The sequence below is a fragment of the Erpetoichthys calabaricus genome, chromosome 4, assembly GCF_900747795.2.
Source record: "Erpetoichthys calabaricus chromosome 4, fErpCal1.3, whole genome shotgun sequence".
NCBI classification, from domain to species: domain Eukaryota; kingdom Metazoa; phylum Chordata; class Cladistia; order Polypteriformes; family Polypteridae; genus Erpetoichthys; species Erpetoichthys calabaricus.
The window spans coordinates 128431576-128448505 of NC_041397.2; the positions used below are offsets into that span (position 1 = coordinate 128431576).

Genomic DNA, 16930 nt, shown 5'->3' on the forward strand with positions numbered 1-16930 from the left:
AAATTCTGCCGTTTATTCTGCAAAAGCGTCCTCCAGCTTTTTTTTTTTTTTTTTAATTAACCATATATACACAAATACGATAAATACAAATTTAACAATTGAATATAAACAGCAACAATGAAGGACAATAATTAACGTTGCAACATACCTACAAGACAAGCAGTAAAGGGCACAGTCAGCACATGTAACGTCAGGCGCTCTCTGTCTCCTGTAGCAAGCCAAACAAAATACCAATGAGGTTGGATCTCCGCTAAACCAAACACTTTTAAAATCCACTTCTGCCGACCAAAAGTGACAACAGACCCTCAAAACACATCAACAACCACGTGGTGTGATGTTTCCACTCAGTTTCAGACAGAAAAACACTCATTTAAAACTTGTCAGCTTATACAAGAGACGGAGAGCATTGAGAAGCACCTTACCTGCAAAAGCGTCCTCCAGCTTTTGCCAGGAGCCTGCTGTACGTCACATGTGCGTCCTATGGGTGTTACATTAATTAAAGCCCCCCCCTGCTACAACAGACAAATAAGAACTATATACAACAGATACAATGATTACATTCACATTAAACAAAATTCACAATATATAAAACAGAAGAATTTCAGTATAAAAAAATATAGTTTTGAGAATGTTCACAATAAAACAAACTAACTCAGCCACACATAGAATCCTCCATTGTCACTCCTTACTGCCTAGCAGGGAAGTCTCTTTGTTACTTTGAAATCTAAGTCCAATATGCTTTCCATTGGTAATATCATTACATGTGCCTTCCATATGTTTCATTGTGTGTTGAAACATAGGTGCAGGCACAGCGGTGAAATGGCACTCTCACGTCCCTATTTTTAATAACAATACCCTTAACATCTGTGGCCACCCATGTTTTTACCCTGTCTGGCAGAATGTAGGAATTAGTAAACTTGATAACTCATTTAATGATGCTAGTCTCTTCCTTCATTATCTTTTTCTTTTATTTACAATCTTTTTAATTCTTAAGAACACACAGTATCTCTCTTTCCTCCGCTCTGTCTAGTCTTCCACTTGACTTATCTCGCTCTTTCTCCCCCAGTAGGGTCCCGTCTCCAGCCTCAATACTGTATTATATAACTCTGCTTAAAAACCTCTCCCCTTAATTTCATTTTGGCTCATAGACCATCTACTTCTCCTACCTGGGCGACCATATCTCATGAAGTCTTAAACCTGTTCCCGAAATACTAATTATTAACAAACCCAATTAATGTCTGTTCATAGACTTTACCCTACTTTATAAGAGCGCTATCTAGTGGGTATGGACCCTGATCCTCTTTGTCAATTTTGCACTTTGGGTGTCCCAGGTACTTTTCTCCACATGTTCTGTTTATGCTCTCCCGTTTTTTTTTCCCATTTGGTCTTTTGCATCTCGTTCCTTGTCTTCTTTTCTATATATTGATATCCCGCCTGAAGCTGTAATCCTTCTTCCTGCTTCTCACCTTTTATCAGCAGAACCTTATCTGCTTAGGCTCCCTTGATGCTTAAACCTCTGTCTTGATTCACATTGAACATCCCCCGACACTGTCACTAAGTATGTAAATTGTACTGTTTCTTACATTGCAGTTATCTGCATCTCGTACTAACAAAGCATCCCTAACAAATCCCCAGAAAATCAATTTGCGACATGAAGACCAGAGCCACGCCCACGTGTGACATCAGCACCCTTTTTATTTTTGTTTTCATTTTTAAAAATACCGGAAGTGAAGGACCAGCCGAACATCACTCGGAAAGTAAACCGCCAAACAAAGAAGACGCTGTGGGCAATGTGATTCCCCTCTTTTGATTTGTGTTTCTTTTTTGACACTATGGTGTTTGCAGAGCTGAGCGTCCGCCTCAATGACATCGGCTACAAAAACTGGTTAAAAGCGGGCTATTGTCTCGTGAAGCTACGTGATGGGCTCCAGGGATTCGTAAAAAACGAGATGAGGGATTTTCACCAGACGCTCTCTCGAAAAAATCCACAGCTTCGAAAAGGCATACAGTGTCGACAGGGGTGCAAACCCCGCGGCAATCAGGTGAGGCACAGCCACGTTACAGCGAGACTAGACCCTCTGAAATCTCGCGTTGTCCGACGTCCAAGACGCTTCCCGAGCTATCAGCAGTCTGGCTTGCAAGGCTGCTCATCATGTATTCTTTGAATTAGTTCGTTAGGTAATGTTAATTATAAAGGAACTATCAGCGAAAGAAAAGAAAACGAATTCTGAATATAAAAATAGAGTTTCTTAACATCATGTTGTCAGCCTGCTTCCTTGCAAAGTTGGTGAGCCTGGAGAGAACGCGAGTGAGCGGCATACCGTCAGAATAATCATCTACTGCAGTGCTTCTCAAACTGTGGTCCAGAATAAGTTGTTTGATTCGAAAATTCTTGGAGCTGAAAGTCATATTCTTGAGGTGTATGAGAACCTAAGGTTCCTGGAAGACTTGAACAAGCAATCCTTTAATCTCATTTCCTATTAGTGGCCCATCTTTTCCTCTCAGTGGTTCACTGCCCTTTTAGAGGAGGAAAGAGCCCTTTAGTTTTTCAGTTCAGTAAAAGTAGAGCTTTTCTCAGTAGAAAAGTGAATCAGTGTATTTAAAGACCTGTTCAGACAGGGCTAGTTTTATACCAGCAGGTATCCAAGGCTGATAGCCTTTCACAAAGAGTTTTTAGTGATTTATAGTCCTTTATTCACCATATACAATTTCTTATACAGTATTATGAATTTGTCATTTTTCACATACCCCAACTTGCTCTCCAGAGACACACACTGAGTTTGTGTGTGTGTGGGGGGGGGGGGTTGGGGTCTGAGAATAGTGTCAGCTATTTGCTCAAGTGCCCAACCGTGTAGCATTCATTCTGTCACTGCCAGGATTTCAACTGGCAATCTTCGAATTACCAGCCCAGAACCTTTAACCAGAAAGCCACTTTATTGTATTTTTTTCCTTTAATTTATTGGGAGGGAAAGGGGGCTGTAAGGACCTTTGTTTTGGCTTAGGGGGCCTTAAAAGAAAATACATTAACCTTAGTGTTGCATTTTACCACAAAAATTATATTTTTATGAAATCTCAAAAGTATAATAATGATAGTGATGATGAATAAAAATAATAATATGAAATAAACAATAATAATAAAAATATGAGAGAAAGTCAAGCTAAAGTTAGAAAATGTGATTTATTAAAAAGCGCAACAAACCTTAACAAAACTGATAGTGTAATTTCTCAGTGTAGTCTCCACCCTTCTCAATGCACTTGCACCACCTGCCTGGAAGTGCCTGGATTCCAGCAGAATAAAAGGTTTTGTCTTGTCCTCGGCACAAAAAGGTAGAAATCGCATGGTGCCAAATCAGGTGAATAAGGAGGATGTGGCAATACCTCAAACTTCAGTTTCTCCAGACAAGCCTCGGTGTTCTTAGCAATGTGTGGGCCGGCATGGTCTTGCAGCAAAAGGACTCCCTGAGACAGCAGTCTCGGCCGCTTTGATCAAATAGCAGGCTTCACATTGGTCTCCAGCAAGTCACAGTAACTTGCACTAGTGACTGTAGTACCCCTCGGCATATAGTGTTCAACAATAACTAGGGTGCACGAGTAGTTGCAAGGACAAGACAAAACCTTTTATTCTGCTGGAATCCAGACACTTCCAGTAAGGTGGCACAAGTGAATTGAGATGGGAGGATACTACATTGAGAAATGACATTATAAGTTTTGTTAAGATTTGTTCCATTTTCTAATAAATCCCATTTTCTAATTTCAGCTTGACTCCCCCTCATAGTAATAATAATAATATTACTAATGATGCCAAAACAGTATATAATCTCAGAATGAGTCCTTTGTGTGGTAAATCATAAAGCACAGTGAAAGACCCAATCCAACATCACAGTCGGGACAATAATAGCATGTTTCTTATTTGGATGTTGTTTCCAGATCTATCAGTTTTTGAGCAGCACACTGCACAGGTATGAGTTGGATTCTGTTTTTTTGTGTTGGAGAGATATAATCAATAAAATGTCTACCAATAAGACACTCTTGGTTGATCCGCGATGTGCTGGGTCAACCGCTTCTTTAGTGGTAGTGTGGACAGCAATGATTTGTTCTACAAGCTGGCATGTAAAGTTTGCATGAGATACAATTTTGCCAGCTTTTTGTTTGTATAACACGAATGAATTCCAAATGCACTGTTCCACCTGAGGATGAAATATCTTTTTGTAGTGTTTCTTTTGTTGCCACCCATTGTGCTAATGTAGTCAACCACACAAGGCTTCGGTAACCTGCTTGTTGCCTTTTGCCTGTACAGTGACTGTAGCTGCATTATGTACAGTGCTAAGAAGACAAACATCTTTCTTGTCCTTCCATTTCCTTTTGCCAAGCTACTAGCACTCCTTGCTCTAATTTAGCTCTGCCAAAGTCTTCTGTAATGCCACGATGGTTAGGACGCACTGTTCCATATGCATCAGTCTTTCTTTGCAACAAGATGTCAAATAGCTCTGACGAAGTATAAAAATTGCCCATGGTTACACAGTAACCTTGATCCGGCAGAGCATCTATCAAAGTCAGCACCAATGTTGTAGCAATGCCATACTGATTGTATTTCGGATCAAACATTGTCCCTTTCCTTGCATACAGAACCAAATTCCAAATGTATCCTGTTTTAGATTCACAAAGCTCATAAAGCTTTATGCCAAATTGTGCTCTGTTTGACATGATGTACTGTATCCATGACAGTCTGCCCTTATAAGCTATGAGATTTTCATCGATGCGGACATCATGGTCCAGAATGTAAATGCTCCAAAAGTTTACTACAATCTCCTGGTTTATCTCCCAGATTTTCTTCACTTTGGGTGCTGGATAGGTATTCTCATCAAAGTCTTCATTGTTGGTAAAGTGCAAAGATTTCATAATTAGTGCAAACCTACACTGAGACATAATTTCTCCAAGGAATGGTAGCACTGACAGCACTTTTACAGCCCGAGTGATTCTCGGTTATAACGCTTATTCAAGATGCATCTGTACAGTTGCCCGAGTGACCCTCGGGGCTAAGGCTTTTAGCACAATTTTTGCAGCCCGAGTAACGCTCAGGTTTAACATTAAAGAGGCTACGAAACACTGATCCACTGCACAACAAACATGTTGGTGATTTTAATACAGACAGACAGACAGGACTTTATTTGTCTCCATGGGGAAATTTTGCTCTTTACAGAAACTCTTTAAATAACTGCAGCTGTGTCTAAATATTAATGTCTCTGACAGATGTGGTCTGAATGCCATTATTATAAAGTACGATGCATGAAGGTTCAACTGTTAAGAAAATATGATTTATGGCATGGTCAAAATATGCCTGATAGCATTTCTTCACTATTCAGGGTTCCAACAAAAGAGCCAGAAACGTACCATGCAAAATGGGACAGATCTGTCTTTAAAGCAGCAAGCAGTGCTATAGTACAGGGATTTCAGAAACTTTGTTTGACTCCATTTCTTTAACCCGTAGTAACACTATGTGGAAAAAGTAGTATTAACATGTTTACACTAATCCAAGATAAACAAGAAGGTATTAAAATACACTTTTTAGGTTTTTTTTAGGAAGTGAAATGATGATTTTAACAAACTTCATTATACAAAGGAATATATATACACATTCATGAAGTTAAGAGGAAGTACATTTAGGACTGAAGCCAGAGAGCACAACTCAAAGAGCTGAGAGAATTTGTAACAAACTATTGAGCCACCAAATTGAAGCAAAAATCTTGGAAACCTTCTAGAAGTATCTGGATGATATATTGGTATAACTTAGTTATTAGCTAAACAAATGAGTCTGATGGAATGAATGGTCTCTTCTTGTTTGTTAAATTGCTTATTTTCCAGTTTTCATAGTTTGTTTCTTCACATACACTTTCATTTATTCCGACACCTGAGTTCTTTTCTGCCAAGTAATTGTCTGTCCTGTCTCCCCTCCACAAATTATTTACCTCCGAGCATCTTTATAATCTTTACAACAAGAATGTCTATAGCTCTGATCTTCCTCAGAAACAGTAGAGTCATAAACTATTCAGACCCCTTCACTTTCTGTGCAGACTTGAAGGTGTTGTAGGTTTAATTAGAAAGAGATAATGTTTGCCACTTTTGCCCATCAACCTGTACTGAATAGCCTATAATTACAAAGTTTACAGCAATGTTTGCAAATTTATTAAGAATAAAAAACTGAAATCTCTCATTTTCTAAGTACTCTACTCAAATTCTTGCTGTGTCACTTAAAATTGTGGTGGGGTGCATCCTGTTTGCTCTAATTATCCTTGAGATGTTTATCTAGAAACTGATTGGAGTCCACACAGAAATCCACTCCAATGACTTGTGACAGATTCAAAAATGTTTGATTTTATTGTGACAAGTGATCATGCGCATGGAAACTAGGTGCAGCAGTTGTGGAAGAAACTGCACATAACATTATGTAAATGGTATAGTGTGGCTGAGGCTTAAGTCTATAATTTTTTGATTCTTCTGAAAATCTTTAAGAATAAAAAATATACAGTACCACCCATTTTGATTATGTTATAAAGTAACAAAAAGTAAAGAACTGTTATAAAACAAAAAAAATACAAAACTCATTGATTAACTGAACTATTTAGAAGAAAGTAGAAATGTCATCAGCCCATAACACCCTGGAGATTGATACAGTATTCTGAAAAAGTGAAAGCATAAGCTAAACAGATATGTTTAGTGATTTAATCTGTCCAACAGAACCTGCTGAAAGAGAAACACCAGACCATAGTGAAAAGAAACTGAGTAAAGAGAGGTGGAGGCAGAAATATGCTTCCTCCAAGCCTCAATTCTCCAATATAAATAATAAAGGTAAATTAAAAAAACTCCAATATTTAGTTAAAAAAAGAAACAGGAACAGCCCACTACACCCCCAAATATGTTAAAATCCACCATTATAACTTTTTTTTATCTGGAGAGGTCTTGCAGTGTTTTTGTTATTTACTTATGTCTTAATTTTATTTATTATTCTTTATTGTAATAATAATACTTTAGTGAATCACTTAATTTTACTGCCTTTTTCAAGTTAGAATTGTACTTTTGATAACCTCACTTCTGTGCAGCGGTATATGAGCCACCATGTACTGAAACTCACAATTCAATAACATGTCTGCATCATTTTTGTAGTTTTATGACCTCTGTGAACAGTGCAAGACATGGAAGGAGGAGATCCTCAAGCACCACACCAGCAGAGATGCATGTGTGCATTGGGGAAACTGTAGGCCATGGTTGTGGTCCACTGAATACTGGGAGATGGCCAAGGTAACAGCATTACAGTTTCATTATGTTTCTGTATTTTGCTTGCACTGTTTTGCCTCAAACAACTTAACCAATCACACATTCTTGTAAATTTCTACAATTGGGACATTGCCAAGTTAATTGACATACTCAGATTAATATCGTGAAACATTGGTGGAGTCATGTCAGAAATCAGGCAAAAGCAACAACTTAGATGTAGCTGGGACCAGCAGGGCAAGTGAGGCTACTGAGCTCAATGAAGAGACACCACAACAGAAAAAAAGTTAAACCATTTCAAATTAAAGGTGAATTTTATAATTTCATCTTTTTTGAAAGGAATTTATATGTGTACACAATACAAAACAAATTTTAAAATAATTAGTTTGTTTATTTAGGATGTAAATTTGATAGTAAAAAAAGTCTTTAAAAAGTCCATTCATATTTCAAAATCAAGTACGAGTTAACAAGCTTCCCTTACAGTTTTATTGTAGCCAGTCAGCAGGTACAGGCACACAGCATATTGTTCTGAGATTTTTCAGATAAGGCAGACAGAAATTTTAAGGTAGTATACAGTAGTTATGCTTACTATTCATGGCACTGGAGAATGGCAACATGCTGCATTTTGATTAGCACATGCAAGTAAAAATGTCATTGTACTCTGTACATGTGGTAATACTGACCCTATAGACCTAAGCCACTTTCTAATGAGTGTACAAAGGGGATTAAGGAAAAATAATCCTGTTAAATTATTTAAATGATCATACTCTTGCAAACATGCATACCATATACTATGGCAGTGAATGCATGCTGGATTAGCATAACCTATGCTCACTTGTACAGGTAATAATAATAAATAATAATACATTTATTTGTATAATACATCTTATTTGTATGGCACCTTTCCCATGCTCAAGACACCATAAACTGAACCTGGGTAAAATCTGTTCCTACCAGTTTTTTCACCAATGTTATGAAAAATTCCACTCATTTATTGTTTAACAAGTAAAGGTAAAAGAAAATGTTACCCTGTTTAGCACTGTGTGCCTCTAAATATGTAGCTACACATTCACGCTTCTAACTGTGCAATCTCATGGTTTGACCTTAGCAAAGAAAAGAATGAGCCACAGGTTACAACGGCAAATCAATGGTTGACTACCCTCTCTTTAGCCACTAGTACACAAAATGTGCCAGCATATTTTCATGGAATTAATCAGAAAACTAAATAAAACAGATTTGGTAAAATTCCATGGTTGTGCAAGTGAGGTTCAAGCAAATTAGAATAAAATTAAACACACACACATATACAAAATGGTACTGAACCATATAAATAAATCAGAACAAATATCCTGTTTGTGTATTATGGTACACTGATAATAGACTAATTTCTTGTGGGACTGTTATCAACTTTGTAATTGTTTTGTTACAGGAAGCAATTTTCCTGAAAATGGCTGTTTTTTTAAGTAACTTTAACTCAAGAAAAGCAGAATAGCTTCTTGTTACTTATTACCTACCCACTTGCCTTCGGCTTTATTTTAAATGTAATAAATGTAATGGTAGAAGAGTATTTAAGATAAAAATAATACAGAAATGAAAACTGGCAAATGTGAAAATGCATTGCACGGTAGATAAGTATTTGGCATTGCAAAAATAACATTACTGATTTAGCATTGCATATTAATGAACAAATGTGTTTGCATTCAGGTGTAGTTTCTTTACAGAATTGAATGTTTATATCACCTCATACTTTGTATAATGTTTTACTGGAAGAAGTAGAATGTCTGATTTTTTCTATTTAATCAAATGCTGCAGTTTATACTATTTGTAACTTCACTACTGAACTCTTGTTTTGACAGGCATACATGCCCCGTGGGCAGTTGGATATACCTGGGCCAGAGAAGTGTGATGCTGCTGCTTTGCTGAACCTCATTAACTTCTGTGATCGCTTTAACTTCATCAATCGGCAAAAAGTTAGAGAGGTAATCTGACTGCCTTGGCTATTGAATTACATGACTTACTTTGTAAATACAATTTTCAAATCTGTATTCAGATAACATATTGAAAATCAGTAAAATTAGCCCCATGTTTAACACTAAAAAATAAGATAACACTTATTAATTTTTAAAATATATTTCTGATTACAAAAGAAATTAGAGACTTGCAGTCCCACTGGGTTCAACTTAATTATTTCTTATGCAATACCTACTTTTTGTGGTAAGGATTAAAGTGGATGGTAAGGGAATGAAAATGTGTGAATCAAATAATCTTGAGTTTTTTAAAAAGTTTTTTTTTCTTTTTTAGTTACTGCATAAAGGTAATAGAGGTGATTTAAATTGTAATTTTAAGATAAACCTTGATATTTAAGATCATGTGACAACTGGCAACACAGAGCAGAGAATTAAGACAAAGATGCAGACAGCAGGAAGCACTTTTCTGAAGCCGTAATTCTTACTTAGACTATTGTGACACTGGCTGAGGCATATAAAATGAATATCAATTGTCTTGAAAGAGCTTTAAAAATGCCACTTTTAAACTAATCAAAATAATCCTAGACAAATTGGACATAGTGTATTCATTATCCACTGCTGTTGAGAAGAAAGGAGACCATTTACTTTTTGCTTGCTAAAATGTTTTTTCAAAGGTTCAGAACTCAGTAGGTATATGTCATGGTACCTCAGTGTGGTATAGCGGGTCCACAGCTCTCTCAGCAAAGGACAGTTTTTAAATAAATAATCACCGCGCTTGCGGCTTAGCGAGGGGGGCGTGGTGGTTGTGGCTAAAGCTGGTCTCTGGATGATCTGCGGTGTGGGTGTTTCTCACCTAAGTGCACAGGTGAGAGACTGCCCACATCCGTGATTGTTCCTAGGGCTGCTAATGTGCTGCAGCTGCTATGTCCTCTTGGCATAAATAGAAGCGCGAGCCGGCTAGGAGAGGATAGGAAAGAAAAAGGGACAAAAGAGAACAAAAGACGGAGGTTGCTGGAGAGCAAGGAGCATGAGAGGAGCACGAGAAGAGAGAGAGAGAGAGAGAGTGAATGCTCGCAGGCAGCTGAAGGGAAGCCTGGGTGTAAGGCCGACACCCGGGAGTTGTAATAATGGTCACTCTCGCTGAGTGAGCATGTAGCGGGAGTGACCAATGAAGAAGAAAGACTGTCTGCGTAAGGCCAGGATGGCAACAGGAGTTGGGAGGCTTGGAGGAGAAGTTCTTGTCGTGAGCATCCTGGTTGGCAAGGACTCCAAGTCTCAGGCCTGGGATGAGAGCGCGACCGAAGCCAGGATCGGGAGGCCTCCAGACCTGTGAAATAGATAGACGGACAGCTGCAGGGAGAGAGAGCATCTCGCCTGTTGCAGGGCCCTAACGGGAGAAGCAGGTGAGACTCTAATGTAAAAGAAGCACTGGGCTTTTATTTGTTTTAAAGAACTGTTTCCAGCAACATTTTAACCTTGTCGTTTTTTTAATGGATTATTTAAGGACTCTGTCTTTGAAAGCACTGCACTTTGTGGACTTTGTTTTGATTTCTTTTAATAAAAGCACTTTTGCACTTTTACATCATCCCCTTGCTGTGTTGTTGCCTCACTGTCTAGCTCATCTCGGTTATAACTATCGACGGTGTAGGGTTCAAGGGCTCCCTAACAGCCGATGGGAGCATGGAGCGAACCCGCATCGTCACACTCCGGTCTAAGGAGTCACTTACGCACTGTTGTCAAAGAACAACCAAAGATGAGAACTTATTTGAAACTTACTGTCCTACCTTCCCCTACTTCCTACCTGCAGGTAATAAAAAGTCGCAATGAACTAATGCATTCTTGTGAGATGAGAGTGACCCCACAGTGGATTGTACAATATGAAAGGAAATTGGAGGAACTAATTCAAGAACTGAAACATGTGCCAGAGGTGACATCTGCTGGTCAGGAAATGAGGGAGGTAACTTAATGATAGAGGTTTTGCTGGTCACATACACATGTGTATTATTAAACTAGTGTCACTGTAATGAAGTACTGGGGTTTGTAAGGCATTTGTTATAACCATAACAAAAATGAAAAATCAAGCCATGTAATATTTATTACTTTCTGTTGTGTGTCATAGCTGTTGTCAGTAGACTGGGTTGTTCATATTCCTGGCCAGGACTATGTTGATGGAGATGAAAGCCAGTTTGTAGACCCAGAAGTTATCTCTACAGTGGAAGCAGAGATCTTGCAAGAGAGTTTACGGGAACTGTACTTAAAGGCTCAAGAAGACAGTTCTGCCAATGCACAGGTAAAAAACTTTCTCACAATTCAACAATCTATAAAAAAATTTGAATTGTCATTGTAGGTTTTATTTTTCACTGTCACAAAGAGTTTTACAAAACAATGAATGGTTTAATACACAATAAACCACATACTCTGAGACCACATACAGAGTGGATGATAATTTCCAGATGAAAGAGCATTACATAAGTATAATTCCATACCCCCAGCATTATAATTAAAATACCTATATGCCACAGCAATGAAAAGTATATGCTGCCATCCCTGGGTGGTTCTGAATTTTATTGTGTTGAGTTATTGGATCTTAATATAATTGTTTTTTCCATTGGTTAACATAAAAATGTGATATACTGTCGATGTAAAAACAAAAGTATTAAATTATTATAGACTGAGAAATTAGAATTGCACTATTTTATGTTTTGGGATTTGACTTGATTTGGCCAGTTTTGACCATCTGAACATACCAGCATATGACCTAGACATCTGCAATTCCTGATTGGCTCAAAGTTTAGGCTTTGGATTAGTTTACTCCAGTGGACTGATGGTTTTACTTTCATGCTGCTCCAGTGTGACTTTTTCTCTATATTTTTGATCATTGCCCCACTGGAAGATTATTTTCCAAGTGTCTTACATATTTTGAAGTGTTACTATTTAACAATCCTGATACCGCAGTCATTTTTCTTGTTAGTGATCATATTCTCAAGGAGATTCACAGTGTTGCATTTGTGTCATATCTGATGCTTAGCACTGGAGGCACAATTATTATGCTCTTAAAAGTTGTGGACAAATGTGTAAGCACCCTTACAACTCATTGAAAAAGTGCTGTATGCCCCCTGAAAGTGATTAAATGAAAAGTAATTGTTCCATGCATACCTGCATGCCTTTTGATATGTCATTGAGTAAAGCAAAGCAAGTGTGAAAAGAGAAAAATATTTTTTATTCTACAAAAATATTTTAAAATGTCCTGGACACACTTGTTGGTACCCCTAGAAAAGATCATAAATAATTAGATAAGAGTAATTTTTTCAAATGCCACACCTACTGTGAAACATAGAAGAGGAGGCTTGGTTTTGTTTTGGGACTGTTTTATTGCATCTGGCACGGAGTGCCTTGAGTCTGTGTGGGTCACAATGAAATCTCAAGACTATTAAGACATTCTGGAGTGAAACATACTGCCCAGTGTTGGAAAGTTCTGTTTCAGTCACAGGTGACTGATCATCCAACAATATAATGACCCAAAACACACAGCTAAAGGCACCTAAGAATGACTAAGATCAAACTATTGGTCTGTTCTGAAGCGGCCCTTCTAGGAACCCTGATTTTAATGCCATCAGACATATATGGAAAAAAAAAACTAAAACATGCAGTCTAGAGAACACACAATTCAAACCTGACACAGCAGGTGCAGCTTGCTCAAGAAGAGTGGGCCAAACTTCCTGTTGACAGGTGCAGAAGTCTCAGTGAGAGCTACAGGAATAGCTTGTTTGCAGTGATTGCCTCTACAATTTTTGCAACAAAATATTAGGTTAAGGGCCCCATCATTTTTCTCCATGTCATTTTCATTTCTGTTATTATTTGAAATATTCTGTTGAATCAAAACTCTAACTCAGACTCTGAATTTTGGTAAATATGGAAAAAAAACGATGACTGCCAATTACTTTTGTCAGTTATTTCAGAAAAAATTGTGGGATCTTCTTTTTTTGTGGAGGGGTATCAAAAAATTTGTCCATGTCCATCACAGTTCACGATTCAGCCACATACCTTTGTGAAGTTTTGATGTGTGTTTTTTGAAAAATAGACATAACATAGACTTAAACATACAGTATGTATTTTTTATTTTTCCTTTTTACTAAGTTTAGGCCATGATTGGATGTGGTTTATTTATTCTTTGTATTATTTTTGCCCAATAAATAAACAAGGTTCTCCAGTCAAATTACTTTTGCTGTGGTCACCCTTTCAGTTACAACCAGCATTTTAAGACCTATTGGGAACATTGTCTTTCAGCTTGTAATCATTAAAATGTGCTACTGATTTTGCATTCATACTTAATCTACATGGAGTGTACCCAGTATTTACATTTTTTAATTTTTCCATCATAGACAAGTAGACTTTTCTGTATTCTAATAAATATTCTGAAAAATCCAGCGTAAGATAATTTTTTAATGCAGAATAACTTCACTGATATTGCCTGAACTGTTTCTTTCCATGGTACACATTTCTTTTTCTGTATGCATTATTTTTATTCTTTTCTATGTTCCTAGAGTCATAAACCATACAGTTTACCATGTTGATAGGGGTCTGTAGATCGCTGAGTGTAGCTTTTTGTTTTTCAGTACTTCTTGGGTATGCTCTGACTTTGGTCAGTGCATACTGCAGTCTCATACTCCTGAGAAGGTTGAAACTGTCTAGAATGTTCTCCATTTCTAAATAATCATTGTTATAGTAGAATAAATAGATTCACATATTTTAATAAACATTGCTGTAAGAAAACTACTACTGGAATGAATGTAAACTCTTTGTAGAAAATATAATTGCTTGCATGCAAAATGTTCATGTTGTAACAATACTCTATACTCAACAGCAACTTCAAGAACTTCAAAAGCTGAGAGGCTTTATAGAAGCAAACAAGGACTTGAAAGAACAGTTTCATAATCAGCTGTTGCAAGTTGACAACCTTTACTTACCTGCAGATTTGCTAACTAACCAAGAATCCAAGAGGTACAAACAAGAAGAAGAGCATGACAAAGAGGAAGGTATGGAGAATCTTAAAACAATAAGCATTTTTTTGCCTATTTACAAAATGTCATCACATTCTGTAAAAGAAGCAGTGTAAGCCTTAACATGTTACAAAATCTGGAATGGAACAGTTCCAAAATACATCCATCCATTTTCCAACCCACTGAATCCGAACACAGGGTCATGGGGGTTTGGAGCCAATCCCAGCCAACACAGGGCACATGGCAGGAACCAATCCCGGGCAGGGTGCCAACCCACCGCAGCAGTTCCAAAATTCCACTGTTTAATTGATGAAGAAATACTAATCAATAGTTAAATAAACCTTATTGAGAATAAAGGATTGGTTTACACATTTTAAAATAAAAAAATGAGAATATATTGGAATGGTGATTTTTTTTTAACATAATCCAACTCTGGGTCACATGGTACCCCACAGCCTTCTCATGGCAAGCACCAAGTCTGGACAGATTGCCTTCTAAGCACACACATACATGCACATGCCCACACTGGATCATCAGTTTATAAACAACTGTTAACCTATCACTAGTCTTTGGAATTTGGAAGGAAAACCAGAGTACAGTATACACAGGTCAGGCAGTATGACCTGGCAATGGATTGTAACCCAGCATTTTTATTCTACCCATGAAAACGCCCCTTCCATTGTGATAGTAAGCAAAGAAAATGAAAAAGTTTATTTTGTATACAAGAGTAAAATAGAATTAGCAGTTATATACAGAAGTGATTGTCTCATAAGATTCACTGAATAAGCCATCAAAGAATTAGTGGCATTATCATTATGTTTAAAGAGGGAAATAACTGTTTCAGTCACTATATAGAGAAAATCTTTGTCCACTCCTTCATTTATTTTATTGTTCAATTCATTTTTATTTATTATTGTATGCAAATTACTTTTAAGCATATTGGTTTATTGTGTAGATTATGTTTTTATATTAAGTTAATTATTTACATTTCAGGAGAGTGTAGTGGCACAGTGATTTTTATGGCTGTCTTGCACATCCAGCACTGTGGGTTTGATGCCCACTTACAAGGGCTGACTTTGGGGAGATTGTTCTTTATTCCAGTGCCTACATGAGGTTTCCACCAGATATAATGGTTTTGCTCCCACATCCCAAAAGATACATTGTTATTTTAATTGGAGGCTTTAAGCTTCCTTAGTATGAATAATTGTGGATGTGTGAATGAGACAGGTTCTGGCCCTCTAAATCTGGATTAAGATGATTTGAAACTGTTCTGTTGTGACCAAACTGAGCAGTTAACAAAATAATCCAGCACAGATACTTTACTCCCCCCACTATCCAAGTTTTCAATGCCCATTACCTCTGCCCACTGCTGACACACAGTATACACTAAATAGTATTACAGGTTTAAGGTGTGATACAAAGCAGGGCATCAGCAAGCCCAAAACCCCAACACGAACACACTAAGAGTCCCGGATTTAAATAACAGATGGTTTATTCATCCTAAATACACAGTACCTTCACAAGTTAACAAAAACACAGGTTTCTCTTTCCACAATCCAATTCTTCTCCACAATTCCTCACACCACCAAACTGCCCTCCTCCAGTTGAGTGTTTCCCCACGTTGTCCCAGGTTGGCTTTCTGAATATTTCGTATTCTGAATACTTTGTGCTATTATATATTCTGTTTTAAACAAATAAAAATACAATACCTGAAAAATTTGTAGATTTAAGGTTTTAGGTTACCCAGTGGAAGAGGCTGGTTGTACATAGTGTAAGTACCTGGAAATCAATATAAAATGTTACAAATGAGTGATTTTTTTTCAATTTGTGGCTATTCTCAATTGAGTCTGCTTACTAACGTAATATTTTTTGTATTGCAGGATATGTCCCCCAAAAAAAGAAAAAGACGCTGGTTTAGTTACTGTATATAGGTAATATAGATAAGCAAATGTTACTGCTTAATAGTGCTTAACAAATAAAGACTTGATAACTAAATAAAGTACAGACTCACTAGCATTTTTTTTCCATTCTTCAGTTAACAGGTTGGGGAATCTTCTGCTGTAATAGTCTTCTGTTAATAGGGTAACCAGATTCTTCCTGAACCGGAATTTGTCTAGTTGGTACATTTTTGGGAGTATGGTGATTATAGGAAAGGATAGGACAGTGCCTTTGCTGTGTGGATTATAGTGATTCTTGTATGTAATTACATTTTTGTATCATATCTCATTATTTGCTATTATTGTTGTGGTATTAGAACACACAGTTACACTGTATGTTTCACCCAGGTTAACATTAAACTGTAAGTTCACAAAAATATAGAAAGAGATCCTACATAGCCACTTAAATCAATTAATGTTGTTCAAGGAGCTGGTTATAGATCCTTACTTTGCCCTCACAACAAACTCAAAACTAACACCCGACAGAAAAACTTGCAGACACACTTTCTATAATTTACCAAAGCAGAATTTAAAAATGTCTTTCTTAGCTGCTGATATTAGGTTGTTTTGTTCATGTCTGAGAGGCTTATGTTACACCTGGAACATGCTTGATCTGTCTTAGTACTATATTTTCACTTTGATCAGTCTTTCGTGGGGTGCATACTCTGCTAAAGTAAACTCTCTTGCCTGCTGCTCTTTTGACATGTGAGCTTTGCAATTACTGGATTGGTCAGATCTTGTGTCTATTTAGAAACAG

At 37.2% G+C, this 16930-nt stretch overlaps 1 protein-coding gene across 1 annotated transcript; it reads left to right on the plus strand.

Moving 5' to 3' along the window:
- Positions 1–1547: 1547 nt before the first annotated feature.
- Positions 1548–16233, plus strand: LOC114650256 (uncharacterized protein CXorf38 homolog). The gene is made up of 7 exons (XM_028799781.2): positions 1548–2042; positions 7162–7296; positions 9126–9248; positions 11044–11193; positions 11356–11526; positions 14101–14272; positions 16117–16233. The coding sequence occupies exons 1-7, from the start codon at positions 1833–1835 to the stop codon at positions 16152–16154; spliced, it is 999 nt and encodes a 332-aa protein (XP_028655614.1). The 5' UTR covers positions 1548–1832; the 3' UTR covers positions 16155–16233.
- The last annotated feature ends 697 nt before the right edge of the window (positions 16234–16930 follow it).